At 44.4% G+C, this 18,698-nt stretch overlaps 1 protein-coding gene across 1 annotated transcript in view; it reads left to right on the top strand.

The window, feature by feature from the left end:
- The window catches only part of LOC127619177 (neurotensin receptor type 1-like), a 60,086-nt gene extending 41,937 nt beyond the window's left edge, over positions 1-18,149 (top strand). The window contains exon 4 of the mRNA XM_052091968.1: positions 17,566-18,149. Coding sequence (XP_051947928.1) covers positions 17,566-17,815 — 250 coding nt within the window. The 3' untranslated portion in view covers positions 17,816-18,149. The remainder of the gene's footprint in view (positions 1-17,565) is intronic.
- Positions 18,150-18,698: the final 549 nt, after the last annotated feature.

Raw genomic sequence — 18,698 nt, 5'->3', positions numbered from 1 at the left:
GCTGAGCAAGCCCAGCTTCCTCGCTCCTCCGCTCTCGCTACCCTCGGTGGTAGAACGGTCCCAGACCATGGCCCCCTCCTGCAAGTCCACCGGGCCAGGGCACTTCAAAATCTGCACTTGGGTGGTCCTGTTCTTGACGTGCTGCAGGAACTGCACTCAAACAGGCGATGGCCACTCCGTGGTCCAGAAACGCAACGATGGACAGGCAGTATGGGAGGCAGACAAAGCACGCATTCTCAAACGCCCCGTCTCCCAGCTCCGTCCATTCGGCGACACCACTTGACGACTTCACCCAGCAGTCCTCAGTGGTGAAGAAACAGACGAAGGCTATTTTCAAGCAAAAAAAAGCATCCTGCCCTTCCTCAAACCTGCCGCCAGGGGCCATGCCCTGTCTGCTCGCCTAGGGCGTCCTCCTGCGGCTTTCAAGAAAGTAAGAAAGTGGTGCTCCGCCTCAACTAACAAGTGAGTGGGCCCAGCTCTCAGCCCCAGCGTTGAGCTCCCCGCAGAAGTTGGACGCCCATCGTCTCACGGACCCCCTTGAGGACCCAGAAGGCTCCCAGGCACTCCTGAGATGACAGACCCAGAGACCGAGACGTTAGCTCCGGAGCTGGTAAGACCACTCCATTCCCCGGTGGAGGGCCGGGAGGAGAATTTTTTGTTAAATTCTTTACACTCTATAGAGCTATTTCCTTGTTGTCTCTGGGGTCACCTGGCCCGCAAATGCCGTTCTCACGGCACTCTGCTTTCAGGCCTCAACAGTCCTGGCTCCATGGACGCGGTGTCCCCGCCTTCAGCCCCACGACTGTTCCCCGGCCAGCCGGTTCAGACGAGTCCAGAGGACGCCAGCATCAGACCTCCTCCTCAGTCACGAACCCGCCCTCTGCCGGATGCGCGGAGCAAGGTAAGTGCTTTGAGTTTATTCTCAATACCAGAGCCTCGGGACGCCACGTTGCCTCCCGACGCTGCGTTACCTGTTCTGCACCGCTGGGAAGCCCCGCCGGGTACGTCCAAAAAACTCGTCCCCTTGGTGCCCCTAGCACGGAGTTTAGAGGCATGGCTTTCACTGCCCAACCCGTCACGCTGGCTGCACCGGACCATTCGACTCGGTTACGCAATTCAGTTTGCCAGGTCTCCGCCCCCCTTCATGGGCGTACATTTTTCCACAGTACACGGCCAACATGCCCATTCCCTGTGCGAAGAAATCGCCTCCCTTCTATTAAAGGACGCGATAGAGCCTGTCCCTCCAACCGAAACGAAGAAGGGTTTCTACAGCCCTTACTTCATTGTACCCAAGAAAGGCGGCGGCTTACGACCGATCTTGGACCTGCGAGTTTTCAATCGGACCTTGTCCAAGCTCCCGTTCAAAATGCTCACCCAGAAACAAATTCTATCTGGCGTCCGGCATCTAGATTGGTTTGCAGCGGTAGACCTGAAGGACGCGTACTTTCACGTCTCAATTCACCCTCGACATCAACCCTTCCTACGGTTCGCGTTCGACGGCCAGGCGTATCAGTACAAAGTCCTCCCCTTCGGCCTGTCTCTGTCCCCTCGCGTGTTCACGAAAGTCGCAGAGGCAGCTCTTGCCTCGCTCCGAGAAGCCGGCATACGCATACTCAATTACCTCGATGACTGGCTCATACTGGCCCACTCCCGAGAGTTACTATGCGCACACAGAGACCAGGTGCTCAGCCACCTCAGCTGTTTGGGGCTTCAGGTCAACTGGGAAAACAGCAAGCTCTCCCCGGTCCAGAGCATCTCTTTTCTCGGTCTGGAGTTAGACTCAGTCTCAATGACAGCACGTCTCTCCAACGAGCGTGCTCAGTCAGTGCTGAAATGCCTCGCTTCCTTCAAGCCAGGCGCCGTGGTCCCGCTAAAACGTTTCCAACAGCTCCTGGGGCATATGGCATCCTCTGCGGCGGCCGCGCTGCTGGGGTTGATACATATGAGACCACTTCAGCACTGGCTCCGGACTCGAGTCCTGAGACGAGCATGGCGCCGCGGCACGCACAATGTAAAAGTTACCTCTGCCTGCCGCCAAACCTTCAAACCCTGGACAGACCTCTGCTTTCTAAGGGCAGGAGTACCCTTGCAGCAGGTGTCCCGACACGTTCTGGTCACAACCGACGCCTCCAAATTGGGTTGGGGCGCCGTGTGCAACGGGCACGCAGCCGCAGGCCGGTGGAACCGAGGCCCGCTGCGCTGGCACATCAACTGCCTAGAGCTGCTGGCTGTTTTTCTGGCCCTGCAGAAGTTTCTCCCGTTAATTCGGAACAAACACGTCCTAGTCAGGACAGATAGCACCACGGTCGTAGCCTACATAAACCGCCAAGGTGGAGTACGCTCCCTCCACATGTCACAGATCGCCCGTCGTCTCCTCCTTTGGAGTCAGCAGCGACTCAAGTCAATGCGCGCCACTCACATCCCCGGCAACCTCAATGTGATAACGGATGCGCTGTCAAGACAAGGCTTGCCTGGAGGAGAGTGGAGGCTCCACCCCCAGTCGGTCCAGCTGATTTGGGACCGGTTCGGCAAGGCTCAGGTAGACCTGTTTGCCTCCCAAGAAACCTCCCACTGCCCGCTCTGGTATGCCCGGACAGAGGCTCCCCTCGGGGCAGACGCGTTGTCACACAGCTGGCCTGCGGGGCTGCGCAAGTACGCATTTTCCCCAGTAAGCCTTCTTGCACAGGTGCTATGCAAGATCAGGGAGGACGAGGAGCAAGTCATTCTGGTAGCCCCTTACTGGCCCACCCGGACTTGATTTTCGGACCTCACGCTCCTCACGACAGCCCCTCCCTGGCGAATTCCCCTGAGGAAGGACGTTCTTTCTCAGGGGCGGGGCACGCTCTGGCACCCGCACCCAGACCTCTGGAACCTCCACGTCTGGCCCTTGGACAGGATGCGGAAGATCTAGCCGGCCTACCATCGACCGTCATAGATACAATCAATCAAGCCAGAGCCCCCTCTACCAGGCATCTTTACGCTCTAAAGTGGCGTCTGTTCGTGGACTGGTGTTCTTCCCGAGCCGAAGACCCGCAGTTAGGTCAGTGCTCGTGTTTCTTCAGGAGAGGCTGGAGAGGAGGCTGTCCCCCTCCACCCTCAAGGTGTATGTCGCCGCTATTGTGGCCCACCACGACACGGTAGATGGCAAGTCTCTTGGTAAGCACGACTTAATCGTCAGTTTCCTAAAAGGTGCCCGGAGGATAACTCCCTCCCGGCCTAACCTGTTCCCCTCCTGGGATCTCTCGGTCGTCCTTACGGGACTCCAGAGACCCCCCTTCGAGCCGCTTGACTCAGTTTGACTCAGGGCCCTCTCTCTCAAGACCGCCCTGCTGATCGCGCTCGCTTCCATCAAGAGGGTCGGGGACCTGCATGCGTTCTCTGTTAGCGACGCTTGCCTGGAGTTCGGTCCGGCAGACACTTTCGTGATCCTAAGACCGCGACCGGGCTACGTGCCCAAGGTTCCTACCACACCCTTCAGGGATCAGGTGGTGAACCTGCAAGCGCTGCCCCGGGAGGAGGCAGACCCAGCCCTTTCACTGCTGTGTCCAGTACGTGCCCTTGCGGGTCCGAGCCCACTCCACCAGGAGTGTTGTGTCCTCATGGGCACTGGCTAGGGGCACTGCCCTAGCAGACATTTGTAGAGCAGCGGGCTGGGCAACACCTAACACTTTTGCGAGATTCTACAATCTCCGAGTTGAGTCAGTATCGTCCCGTGTTTTCTCAGGTACCGAGCTCGTAGAAATCGGTAGCATGCCCATGATCTGACCGGGTGAATCACTTGCACCTAGCGCCCTTCCCCCTAACCAGGGGAAACAGTGCGCCTTCATTCCCAGGAGATCCCAGGTTTGGGACACTGGTTGATTCCTCCCTAGCCCTCGTGGGTCGCAGTTCAGCGGAGGAACTTGCCGACCCAAGCCACTGCGGGTACCGCAAGCTACCCTGTACTGGTATAGGTGCTCCACAGGTAAGGCCTCCTTCAGACTCCCCCTGTGTGTAACACCACGGTTCTGTCCCCTCTGGCGAGTGGACTCCCGTGTTTCCCTTAGGCAGTCACGGCTGCCTCGGTTGCCGTGCTGTATGTTCCCCCCTCTATGAGGCTGGATCCACCACCGCACCAACTTTTCCACATAGGCCCTAAGTCAGGCCTCTGATGGTTTTGCCACTTAAACTTGCCTCCCCTCTCGGGTAGGCATGGCCTCCGCAGGGTCTTCTCCGCCCTGAATAAGGGCTAAGACCCCCTTCCCTCAATGCGTGTAAGGGCTCCGGCCTTAGTTGCTCTATGCAAGAAACATAGAGAGAAAAGAGGCCTGGCCAGGCTTGGTCCGTTCCCAGGTTGGCGGCCAGCACCTTGTTCCCCCCTCCAGGGTAACGATAAGGAATCCTGATGGCTTAAATGGGGCATTGGTGAAGGGTACGTGCAGCCTGATACAGTTGGTCGTCCTGCACGTAAGAATACCTGCTTGCTCCTGTATCAGCAGTTCACGTACACAGCTCAGCACATGGCACTTTTATAAGTGGACCCCTAGTGTCGCTTCTCTGACACAACGTGGAGAGAGCGACAGAAGGGGAACGTCTAGGTTACGTATGTAACCTCCGTTCCCTGATGGAGGGAACGAGACGTTGTGTCTCCCCTGCCACGTTGCTGAGCCGAGCCACTGTTGTGGCCGGACCATTTCCGGCTCCTCAGAAAAATCCTGAATGAACTCCCGTATTTGCGCCGCTTAAATACCCGTATGTCCGGGGGCGGGACATGCAAATACTGGGTGCCAACTCTCATTGGCCTTTTTTCATAGTTCAGAGGTGAATATCGGCGCTCAAGAGAGACCCCTAGTGTCGCTTCTCTGACACAACGTCTCGTTCCCTCCATCGGGGAACGGAGGTTACATACGTAACCTAGACGATTCATCTGTCCTCATTTAGACAAACTATAAATGGAGATGATTTAGTTCTGTGGCTACTCTCCCTAAAAGTGGCCATCTATGGCCACAGGACACCATGAAGGGAGCAGCTGCATTCCAACAAAAACATTGCTGCGTGTCTGGAGTTTGCCACCTTCACACTCAACAATGCTACTAGGAAAATGTTTTGTGGACTGATGAAACTAAGGTTAAATTGTTTGGGAAGAAAACACAGCACTATGTATGGCATAAAAAGGGCATGGCATACCAACATGAAAACATCATCCCAGTGGTGAAGTACGGGGGAGGGAGCATCATGATTTGTGGCAGCTTTGCTGCCTCTGGGCCAGGACCGCTTGCCATCATCAAGACAAATATGAATTCCCAAATGTATCAATATGGGTGGCTGTGTGCCAGCAGAAGCGAAGTAGAAGTTGAATAATGCAGCAGGACAATGACCCTAAACATCGAAGTAAATCCACTAACCCAGGGGTTCCCAAACTTTTTTGTCAGTTGATCCCCTTTGACCTAAATGATTTATTTGAAGAACCCCCTGATATTTTAAGTAATGTTAACCTTTTGAAATATAATTAATGTTACATCCTTTTACTTTATTTATTGTTATTTTTTGTATTATTGTTATATTTGAATGAAACTTTATTACATCTATTGTTATTTTCTTATAATATTTATATATTTAATTTAATTCACCATTGCTATCTCAGAGATTACACTACATTCCCAGAAGTTATATTTATTAGAAAATTATACATGATTAGCCTATATTTTAAGTTTCGTCTGACGTGCAAGGAAATGGTAGGCGGATGCTTAATTGAGACCATCAGAAGTCTCCGTCAACCGGTCAGTTCAGCAGTGAACAGAACCAGTGCACAAGCGGTTAATAGTACAGGCAAGGGAGTCCAGCCAACAACTACTGCTTTTCAGGACTACAGGGCAAACAATGTCAGGTTAATGAGTTTTTTAATTTTAAAACATGATTGCGCTGCTGATAATGAAAGTAATTATGCTACATCATAATTTTTGATGTAGGTTACAACAGTAACCGTGATGTTCCCCTTCTGTCAATCACTAGACATTGTGTCGAATGAAGTGACAAAAGGGGTCCCATTCAAAGTGCCATGCACTAGACCGTGTTACGTGAACTGCTGACACAGGTGGAAGCAGGCTGCTGCGTGCTGAGGCAACTGTATCGGCTGCATGTAACCCTCTCCAACGCCCCCAAAAAGATGCCACAAAGGGTCTGGATGCAAATTGCTCCGCTGAATTCGCAGGCCAGAAGGCTAGGGAGGAAGAACATCCAGGAAGTGATGCTTAGTGGCTAACCTGGGAGAGAAGTCGCACTGGATCAACTTGTTGAAGGGTACTGGGTGCAAGCGGAACACCCGGTCGATTGTTCCGCATTACGAGTTCTACCACTCTGACCTGACAAAACACGGGACGAGATCGATTGTAAAATCTCGTAAATGTATTGGATGTTGCCCAGCCTGCTGCTCTGCAGATGTCTGCTAGGGAGGTGCTGTTGGCCAGTACCCATGAGGATGCCACACTTATCGTAGCAAGGGGGCGGGCACGGCCTGGGTCTGGTAAGCCAGCGAGATGGTGTCAACGACCCAGTGAGCTAAGCTCTGTTTGGAGATGGCGTTCCCTTTCCGCTGTCCACCAAAGCAGACAAAGACCTGCTCAGAACATCTAAACCTCTGCGTGCAGTCCAAATAGATATGCAAAGCACGTACTGAACACAGCAACGAAAGGGCTGGGTCTGCCTCCTCCCAGGGCAGCGCTTGCAGGTTCATGGCACCTCTAAGGAACCTGATAATTAAGGTGCTTACCCAATGTCCACTGCGTCGTGGTGGGCAGCGATAGTGACTACATACTTCTTCAAGGTGGAGGGGAACAGCCTCCACTCCAGCCTCTCCTGCAGGAATGAAAGAACTGACCAAACTGCGAATCTCTGCGGGTCTTTGGCTCGGGAAGAATACCAATTCACGAACAAGCACCACTTCAGGGTGTAAAGTTGCCTGGTGGAGGGAGCTCTGGCTTGGTTGATTGTGTCTATGACTGCAGGTGGTAGATCACTCAGATCTTCCGCGTCCCATCCAGGGGCCAGACGTGGAGGTTCCAGAGGTCTGGGCGCAGGTGCCAGAGAGTGCCCCATCCCTGAGAAAGAAGGTCCTTCCTCAGGGGGATTTTCCAGGGAGGTGCTGTCGCAAGGAGCGTGAGATCCGTAAACCAGGTCCGGGTGGGCCAATAAGGAGCCACCAAGGTGACCTGTTCCTCATCTTCCCTGATCTTGCACAGCACCCGTGCAAGAAGGCTCACTAGGGGAAATACGTACTTACGCAGCCCCCGGGGCCAGCTGTGTGACAAAGTGTCTGTCCCGAGAGGGGCTTCTGTCAGGGAGTACCAGAGCGGGCAGTGAGCGAGACAAAGAGCTGCGACATCTTTGACAACACTGCCATGGTCATGTTCTCGCAGTGAGTGCATGAACCATCCACAAACGCTGCCTCAGTGTGATTGCTGCACAGGCACATGAGGCAGTGTCTGTGGCCGTCAGTCTTGGAGAGGTGTCGACCGCATCCAGGAACTATACAGAGGCGGAAGGGCACAGTGTCTTATTGATCTTATTGAGGTAAGAAAATTGTATTGAAGCTATAGACATAAGTTGATTCACTTTGTTTAAGTTGTGTTCTTGTTTTTTTATTTGTTAAATGGGGACAATATTTGGAATGATACGTTTTTAAAAATCAGTAAATGATGGATATATTTTCATACACAATTTCTACACTCCCTCACGAAGCCCCAGGTGTTCACGAACCCCCGTTTGGGAAACCCTGCACTAACCCAATAGAGATGCTGTTGAATGACCTCAACAGCTGTTCACATCAGACATCCTAAGAATATGGCTTAGCTGAAGAAATTCTGTAAGAAATAATGGTCAAAAATTCCTTCAGAACATTGTGCATGTCTAATCCGCAGCTACCGGAAACGCTTGTTTGAGGTAATTGCTGCCAACAGAGGATTGACCAGTTATTAAATTCAAGGGTTCACGTAATGTTTTTTATTTTGTGTTTTGTTAGCACAGTGTGTTTGTCTATACTTGTGACTGATAAAGATGAGATCACATTTTCTAAACAAATAATGCAGAAAACCAACTAATTCCAAAGGGTTCCCATACTATTTCTTGCCACTTTATTTAAATTTGCTCACTGGAGAACATGCACAAATGGCCAAGGCTGTGCAAATAGCATTAATAACTGCATTATCGTGTGGTTGACTTCTAAATAGAGGAGGCAAAGTCTGGTTTGGGTGTTTTTTAAATTCAATATAAATTCCTGTTCCATTTTCATTTGATGACAAAGTTTCTGGTTTAAAGGCTTATGGAACACCATTTGTCCTACACTATCTACATGCAACCAATACTATAATATTTTTATTTTTTTTTATCAGCATGAGCATACTATTTAGTCACATTTACACATTTTTTAAATTTTTTACATTGCTTAAATTATTACTAGTAATGTAAAAAACATTTACTGTATGTTTTATTACTGCTAATTTTTGGTTGACTATTATTATTAATAGTCACTTTCTCAGACCATTAGTCATCAAATCCTCGGTAAACACATTAGGTGAAATAATGGTCACTAATCTCAAGTTAACTGATCTTAAAAATTATCTCACTCACAGATTATCACTAATTTCAAATAACTTCAAGTTCATTTTAATTTGGAAGTAATCAAAAGTGATGACGGGGTCTGAGTGTATGAGTTGGTTGCTTAGGTCTATCCATTTATCTAAGCTTGACCCATTTAGGTTGATTTTGGACTGGTTGCTATCATTTTTGGTAGGCGATATTGCATTGACAGGGGAATCAGCCAATCATATTGACGTGGAGGCACTTTCTGTGTCACGTGACTTTTTGCCTTTATTTAGCTGATTCCCCCTTACATTCACAGCATTATTTAGGGCCTGAATGAGAATGCAGTCAGCTCAAGGAAAGCAAAAGGGACACTGCCTCCATCTGGTATCGCTGTTGAACTGTTACTTTAGAAAAAATTGTTCTTTACACATAATATGTTATCATATTTCATAATAATATGCAATTTTTTTTTTTCTCCATGGTGTACCGGCCCCGGTACACCATGGAGGCCCCCAATAACATGACTACATTTGCATTTATGCGCTACAGGATGCTTGGCAGATTTGGTTGGATTTTTCATATAGATGGAAGAAAAGTTTGTAGCACTGTCTGACACAGTCAATTCTATGTATTTTAAAATTTTGAACCAATTCAAAATCGTGTGTTATTAATATGGTTGTGCACGGTAGAGTAGAGTTCTTCAATCTGATCTGAGTCCAACATTACACAACAAACCTACAGGTTTTGGGTCAGGTTCGGGTCAGTTTTTCAAAGTAGGCTATAGGGCGGGTTACGGACTGTTCACACGTGTGTCTGTGCTGTTTTTAAATATAATGTTTTAAATAAATGTAAACACGCAATTGACGGATGTCTTTGATCATTGTGCCATGCCACAACTCAGGACTGTAGCATTTTTTTAGACACTGCATTAAGTTTAAAACAACTTTAATATTTATAAACGTATCCCAAGACACCTGTGTTCTGTTTCACCATTTGTTGCACTGCATCAAGCTTTTTCAGCACTGGTGTCACAAATCAACATTCTGATGAAGTTCAGGTGGCAAAGAGGACTTAATGTGACTGTTACACATGATTTCAGATTGTTTTTCACCTGGCAAAGTTTCAGTGCTTGATAAACAGTGAGCCAATTGTTTTTCCCCCTTTTGCTCTTGTGTGTAGACAATAATTTCACAAGTTAAATGCTGAATCAAAGCATCCTGAAGTCCAATAAACCTCAGTGTTCGTTGCCTCATGGAAAGTGAACCTGCCCATGCAGAATTACGCATTTTCCATTTATTATAAATAGGTCTTCTATTTTGCAGGCAGTGACAAAGATTTCGGCTCATTACTCACTGTGCTCTTTATTCCCTGCTATTCTGAGATTGTGTTTTACGCAACCATGGCAATAAATGTTCTTTATTCCCAAGTCTGACTCCCGTCAAGTAACACAATAACCGCTTGTGAACTCTCACGGTTAACCAAATATTACAAAATTTTACCATGCACATATTTAGGGTATTAAGGCATCTTTCGCGTTATCATTAGACATTAAATGCGTGCACGACTTAAAAATTTAAAGTCCTCTATACTGTTGCAAAAAATCAGCTTTGCGCAGAGCCAGGGTAAACTGCACCTTATCTTTGGAAGCATTTTGTAAATCAGACGCTGTTCTCTGTAGTACATTAAATAAATGCCCTGTACCTATGAGATGCAGAGCGTGCACTCATGTGTTGTTGTGCAGAACTGCTGTTGTCCAGCACCTATTCAGCCGAACAAATGGTATTTCACATAAGGCATTTATGTGGATTTATATTAGATATATCAAAATAAATAAATCATTTATTAAAACCTCGGGGCCCTTTGGGTTTAGAGGCCCATGGGCAACAGCCCAATCAGCCCGGTGGTTAATACGTCATTGCTCAGATTCATGCCAAATTCCTCTGTTTTTCAGAGTAACATTTCCCGAAGTCAAAGAGATTCATATAAATAGCATTCAGAGTGGCAAAAGATTACTAAATTATAGCCTATAGATAGTTCACTGCACAAAAAAGCTCCACAAATCAATGCTTCATTCTGGGCAGATATTGTTCAGAAATCCTCCACATGAAAATCAATGCTTATGAATCATACTGCACGTGGTGGTAGAGCTTTTACCGCAGACAGACACACGACCATGCCACCATCATCACTGACCTTCTTAAGGTAAGAAGGTAGTTTGTGACAGACCATCACCAGACTAATGAACTTGGCGATGGGTAATGGCACAATAAACTTGAGACCCAGCTTGCGTGAGGGGAGTAAGAGCAGGATGCCATTAGAAGACAGCCAAACCATCTGCCAGCACACATAAGCTGGGGTCTTAGCTCGGTGCCGGTCCACCAACCTCTTAACATGAGCACCAGTCCATAAGAGGGCTTCTCTGGCAGCTTTTGAGTTGTGTCGGCAACTAATTAAATTAATTGCAATTAATCGCATGTATCATTATTTACTGAGGAAGGCCCCCAAATAAAGATAATTTAGTGTATTAAATAATAAAAAATATTTGTAAATATTACATTTAATAAATATTATAATTTAGAAAATTCAAATACAATACATCACAAACACACATTGTGTCAGCAGACAACTTGGGCATTTCTAAAATACAAAATAGTGGCTCAAAAGTCAAAATATTATTTGTTTTATTTCCATATCATAAACTATAACCCAATTATTTGCCTACTTCCTTCTGCCCTATGTTTACCTGTTGGTTCAGAAGGACGCTTTTGGAGCATCTCATCTTGGTTGCGTCGCATCTCAGTAGTGTTCAGCATCTCTAGCCATAAGCCCTGTGTTTTTAGAATGCTGTGTCAAGCTAAATGTAGTTTGAAATGTTGAAAAACACGTCTCTAGATCCCTCCATTTTGTGGTGCTTAGTCCAGCTGTCTTTGAGCATAAACGTATCTGTGGACAGTAGTGATGGGTCGTTCACCTACAGATGTCTTTGAGCGTAAATGCGCATCTGTGGACAGCAGTGATGGGTCGTTCACGAACGAGTCGGCTCTAAGAGCCACCTTGGTTGAGGTTACAAGTGAGCTGAGAATCTTACTACCAGCGTCACTGGATTTGCAACATGGGACATAAACCTGCTAGTTTTAAAGTTAGCAACAGCGATAGCAGTGTTATTTGTACACGCAACATTCAAATTTAAAAAAGAAATGCCTGTGCGCAAAACCACGGCGTGGTCAATAGACAAGGTGAAGATGTTCTTCTCGCTAGCGACGAACGAAACGACGCGAAATGGAAAGGTCTTTCAGGAAGTGTCTCTGCTGTTGGCCGCACACGGCTACCACCGGACCTACCAACGGTGTTGGGAAAAGTTATAAAAATAACACTACAGAACCATCAAGGAAAATTGGAAGTGGTTCGACCAAATGGACGCTATCTATACCGGCAAGCAGTGGGAGGGAGAGTGCCATGGACGCAGCCATGGCTGGAGTCCACGATGGAGGATGGTACATTAACTCTATACTCACTTTATTTAGCTGGCCAGCTACTGGAAAGCTTACTTCTAAAACAACCAGGCCAATTTAACTGTTACAATTGTGTAAAATCACCATGCAACAACTGCTTTATGCAGCACAATGAGCTAGTAGCTAACAGCTAACGGTCCTGTTATTGTTTTATTGTTTTTTGTTGCATTTAAGATGATGGCGGTGCAACTATGACAATCAGCCTATAATCCCACCCACGTTAAGGCGGCACTAAACAGCAGTGGAAAAGCAAGCTCAGAAAAGTAAAGCGATTAGAGTCGAGTCGTGCAGTGGAAAAGTGCCATAACAGCCTCACTTGTTGTTCCTGTCAATCAGATGCGCACAGTCAACCAATGAACCAAATATGTGTGAGGGAGAGCAGAGCCAACTCACACTTAGCAGCCAAGGAGAGAGAGCAGCCGAGGAGAGAGAGAGGAAGGACAGCTGTGAAAGTGGAAAATTAGTCGGAAGCACAGTAGCATTTCGATGCATTTAAATAATGTAGACAATATTAGAGCACAGTGTAGAATTTGCCAAAACAAAATTTCATATAAAGCCGGTCCTATGCACAACCTACATCGGCATATGCGAACTGTGCACCCTAATAATTGAATTCGAATTGTTTTAACACCAATCATAGTCAAAATATCGCACTGTATGACTTGAAAAAATACAAAACATCTTTATTTAAAGAGCCGTTTGGGAGCCGAATGAGCCGGCTCACTGAAAAGAGCCGGAATACCCATCACTAGTGGACAGTGCTGCCTCTTGCTCTCGTTTGTCTGACGAGTCGTGTTGCCTGTACAGCTGGAGCTGACTGCCCCCTACTGCCACATCAAGGAGGTACATAAAGTTTGAATTGGTCTAAAAATAGGAAAATTGTATGAATATTTTCATTTAAAAAAAAATCATATAAGTAATCGCACTAAATTAACATGTTAAATCAACATCCCTAGTTTGAAGTTAATTCTACATTTATTTAAATAAAAATAAATGAGATAGTTGGCAAAAATGTAAGTAAAATGTTCTGTCATCATTTACTCACCCTCTTATTATTTCAAACCTGCATAACTTGCATGCAACACAAAAAGAGAAGTTTAGTAGAATGTCTAAGCTGCTCTTTTCCTCCATGAAAGTGGATGGGGACCAGGGACAGCCATGCTCATCAAGTTTGAAATTAACTGAGGGTAAAAAAAAAGTATGATAGAATGTGTATTTGGACAGCTGCAGGGCATCAGACATTTACTAAACGTGACTATTCTCATTAGTAATCAGGGCCAAACTCGTTCTGCTGATGGTTAAGTCCATTTGCCTCTTAAGCAGATGGTAGCATCTAATGTTTTCCTTCGGTCTCTCTTCTTTCCTTATGCTGCTGGGTTCTGGAGAAATAGATGGCATTTATTCCTTACAGATAAGTGGACAGATGTTACAGCATCCATGCAATATGCTACTAGTATTACTCGGATGGCAGGCCTACAGAATGCCAACAGACCATCTGATGCATATACCAAACAAAAATGGCTAGAGCTTTCTCAAATGTCAAGCTCCAAAGTTTAGGAGGGTCTTTGCATCAGATATTGGAAAGATATTCAAGAGTTTTGTATGAGACAATTAGCAAGTAAACTAGATATTCTTGAGCACATCTGCACATTCTGATTTGATTTCAGATTGATATGTTCTTAAACATCAAGTAAATAAACTGTGACCAACTGTGGTTGGTCGATTTACATTTCAGTTATATGGCCCCTTCCATTCTAAGTGGCTGGTTCTTGAGCAGATCAAGCTGCAATGTGGACCAGACTTTATGCTGATAGTGAAATCCGGCGACCACATATACATTAGCATGGTGTCCAGTACCTCCCTCTTGTTGGAGACAGCTGAGCCCCAGTAAAGAAGGAAGCAGAAGTAGAAACTGTTTGCCTGGATAATTTGCACTACTGACAGGAGCTATTATGTTATAGGTTCAAGGTACACCTTAAGAGTCAGGTGTCTGTGAAATATGGGTCACCAGGCAATGGCCCTGCTGAGCTGATGGAGATAGACAGGTTCATAATGGTTCTGTGGATATGCCTGATATTATAATCCTGATGTGATCAAAGATCACATGAAAAATGAATTATGAATTTGACGTTTGGTCAGTGTAGTCCAAACCCAATTTCCTTTTTAGCGTGTGATGAAAAGACATGAACCCAACGGATACACGATGGTTTACTCTGGGGCAGGTCAAACGCAGCCTTCATTTTAAGCATTTCATATTAAAGTCATATTTCTCCTGCATTCTAATCACTATCCAAAATCCCATCAAAATCCCTACCTCACTTGCAGCCTAAGAAAACATTGAAAATAAATATAAATACAAACGGTAACAAAAAACTCATTAGGGCCAAGCCATTACAAGTAAACAGATTACAATGAGAAAACAAATCCTGCCATAAAATTGTAATGTCAATTTCAGTATTATAGATTTCATTGCACTTTGAATGTTAAACAGATAGATTAGTCAATATTTGGTTGTAAACAACGGCTGCTGGCCAGAACATGTACAGTACTGTACATACACATAGAGGGTTTTTGTTAACACTTTATAAAACCTTGTTTTATTAAATCATTAACAAACACAATATACTGTATTGCTTAACAGATCATTTGTTAATATACGTACATACTGTAAAAAGAATAAAAATAAATCCTGTTGTTTTTACAAAACAAATTTAATAAAATGGCAGCTGTTGTTGCCAGAATAATTATGTAAAAAAATACAGTGACAATGTAAATACATTAACAGAACAACCTGTACATTTTAGTTTAATCTGCTGTAATTTTCATGACCATGCTGGCACTGTAAAAAAATAAATGTTTTTCTAAATTTACAGTAAAAAAATATCATAAACTTGATATTAACCTACGGAAACTGTAAAAAATATTTTTTGTTTTACTTTATATGGTGTTGTTAATCACCTTAAAAATTACAGAAGAGCACATGATTACATGTCCTCCAGGAGCAATGACCAATAAGCATAGTAGAGACAGTGCTCAGTTACATGCACACTAACAATAAAAACCATCAGGGTAACACATGAAATTAAAATAATGTAATAAACATTAACTTAACTATCAAATATAACACAGAACCCTCCCAATGTACATAACTATTCTCATAAAATATAATGAAATACGATGGGTCATGCAGGGAATTGAAGGGAACGCCAGATTACTGTTTTTTACTGTAAGTACATGTACCTGTACTCTCTTGTTAATCAATGTATATTTTGACCATTAATTATACAGAAAAATCATACTTTTTACATCTACAATATGTAATTGTATTGTAAAAACTACTGTATTGTCTCTTAAAATATATACATAAACATATATTAATGTTTAAAAATAATGTATTATCATCCACACATTTACTGTTTTTTTGTTAATGTATTAAAGCATGCTTTTGCTATTTAGACATCTTTACAACCAGGGGTGGGGAGTAATGGAATACATGTAACCGACGGGCCTGTGGTCTCATCCCAGAACTCAACCGGGGCATATGAGCATGCTGGGGAATGGGAGGTCCGTGGGGGGTTTCCCGGTGGAGAAGCTCCCATTGAAGGGCATGAACCATCCACGAACACCATCTCCACGTGGGTAGCACCCAATCATGTGAGACAGCGATCGTGGCCATCATAAGCGAAGAGACAGTGACCGCAACCAAGAATAACACACAAACGAAAAGGCATCTTGAAATAGAAGCTTTCATAAGTGCTACTCTTTTATTAGGAAAATTATCTTTTTTGAGATTATATATGTATATATTTTTAGAAAATAGACTCTTTCGCTGCTGAAGTGCCCAGGGTGTGTTTCTCTGCACAACACCAGTGCGAGAACTGCTGCAATGCACCGTAGAAAACAACAGCTCGTAAGAGCGAGAGATGAATGGCTGGCTGAGTAATTCAGCTCAGTTAAATACAACCGCTCGGCTCTGAAGAATACATCTGAATAAGTGTTTGCATTCCAGCTGCTTATGTACCCGTATGTCTAGGGGAGTGGCATGAAAATTCCAATCGCCAATTTCATTGGCCTTTTCTCAAAGTTCAGAGATGTCTGGGGCTCCCAGGAGCGACCCCTAGTGTCACTACATCAACAAAATATAGAGTGAGTGACAGAAGGGGAACAAACATTTCTCTTCACCCTACGGCTGTTCTGGAAGCATCACACACAAAGCATTTTTGCTATTTCTGCCTTTTGTTATCAAAGCAGCTGTAATATTATCTAGCACGAGCTAAGCACCCAATAAGTTGCTGAGCATGAGCAAGAGACGCATCAACAGTATTATTATTATTAGTAGTAGAAGTAGTAGTAGTAGTAGTAGTTACTATTGAAAAATGTATGATGTTCCAGTTTTAAAATGTGGAATTGGCCACAACAGAGTCCTGACCTTAACCCCACTGAAACTATTTGGGATGTGCTGGAGAAGACTTTCAATTAAGGTCAGGGTTAAGGTCAGGACTCTGTTGTGGCCAATTCCACATTTTAAAAACTGGAACATCATACATTTTTGGTTCGACTCTCCCATCATCAATACAAGATCTCGGCCAAAAATGTATGCAACTCTGGATGGAAATAAAATTTGTAACGTTGCTTAAGGTTGTCAAAACAGTGCCACAATGAATATGCGCCATAATCAAAGCTAAAGGCAGTCCAATTAAATATTCTATATCACTTTTTTTTGGCCAGGCAGTATATAACTTTACAATGGTGTCTGTTTCCATTGCACTGTTACCTAATAAAACTAATGTTTACTCTGTGGCACACATTTTACTGACCACAAGTTGCTGAAAAATGTATATGGTGTTTGTAGGTCTGGTGAGAGAAGGCAGTACATGGATACGAATGTATACATTTTTCAAATGTTTTTCAAAATACTCTCTTATCTGTAAACTGAATCCCTACAATTAAAAGCATTCTTGCAAGGCAAGATCACTGAATGTTGTGAAAACGTCGGTTAAGGGACCAAAGACAAATAAATGTTAATGGGACAAAACAGGGGCATTCCCATGAACGTGGTTTTCAGAATGTTTCACCCGTATAAAAATGGGACCATTAGCGAATGTCCAAAATGGCCTGGGAACATCCTGCATCGAATGTTACAAAAGGAACCAAACATTGGTGAACATCTGGGGGATGTCCCCTGTTTGACTTTCTTTTTCCTTGGAACACAAAATTATGTTACTAAAAGTTAAAATTAAAGTTACTAAAGTTACTATTAATGTATCTTTCTTCTATGATCAAAGGTGACTGAGGTTAGCATTCTGCCTGACATCTCATTTTGTTTTCCACTGAAGAAAGAAAGTCATGATCCCTGCAAATAAGAGTAAAATATTGCAGATTCTTTTTTTTTTTTTTTTGGTGCACTATATCATTATTAATGCCACAAAACATGAACATGACCTCAATAAGCATAGATTTATTGGGTAATCTTTTATCTCTTTCTCTTCCACAGTGGTCTCTTTGATTTCTACCACTACTTCTACATGGTCACCAACGTGCTCTTCTATGTCAGCTCGGCCATAAACCCCATCCTTTACAATCTTGTCTCTGCCAACTACCGGCAAATTTTCTTTGCCACGCTTCGCTACTTCTTCCTGCCATGCCGCCATAAAAAACAGAAACGTGTTCTCACAAGACACTCAATCAGCATCTGCAGCAACCAGACCTTCTCCACCAACGTCATCAAAGAGACTATTTACTGACCGCTGCCAATATCTAGCCATTTATTTCCTCCATTTCATTCAGCAAAGCCAAGGAGAGACTGCCAAAATTGTGTTCAGATTGAGTTATGACTAGAATTATTATGATCATGCAGCATGCTACTGAGCTTTTGAGTGTTGCAGAATAGAAACAGTGTTTATGGGTGGAAATGTAGCATTTCGGTACCACAGAATACACAAAAAAATGAATGAACAGTGCGCTGAAACAGTGTAAATATTGGGGAAAAAACATGTATATTGAGATGTTCATTGTTTCTCATTTGAAAAATTAAATATAACAATAAACAGTTTTGGACAGCTAGAGGGGAGTTTAAGGTTGAAGGTCATCATTCCTGAATCATTCTTAAAGTTAATATGTTTAATTTTATCAATGTTAAAATACTTTCTCTTATTCAAGTTTATGAAGCGGCAAATATAAGAAAACAATTCGTAGACTGATTTCACCTGAAAGTGTAAACTCTGTGGCACTATCAAATCAGTGTCTGGCCAGTCCATCGCAGCAATATTGGCTCAACCAATGCCATGAGTTTGGGGCAATGGATCAACCAATGGCAGATGCGGCAGAGGAGTGTTTGGAAACCTGTTTGAAAACAGTGATTACTTTTCCAATTTCGTTTGGTTACACTAGTGAAGCAGTAATTACACTTCACCTTTAAAGAACAGACTGCGAAAAAATTGTATTAATGTGACCCAGCAAACAGTTTACAGTATATCCATCAGATGTAATTTACCAACATGGGATGACCACACAAAGGACACAGACCATCAAGATTTTAATCACTGGCATACAACAGAGACATTCAAAGTGAAGGCTGCTACATTGTCAAATAAGTGACTTTTGCTCGCAACACATGATCTGTCACTA

This window comes from Xyrauchen texanus, chromosome 25 (assembly GCF_025860055.1).
Source record: "Xyrauchen texanus isolate HMW12.3.18 chromosome 25, RBS_HiC_50CHRs, whole genome shotgun sequence".
Classification (NCBI taxonomy): Eukaryota; Metazoa; Chordata; class Actinopteri; order Cypriniformes; family Catostomidae; genus Xyrauchen; species Xyrauchen texanus.
The sequence above is the reverse complement of the archived record's forward strand: the minus strand, read 5'-3'. Positions and strand labels throughout refer to the sequence as shown.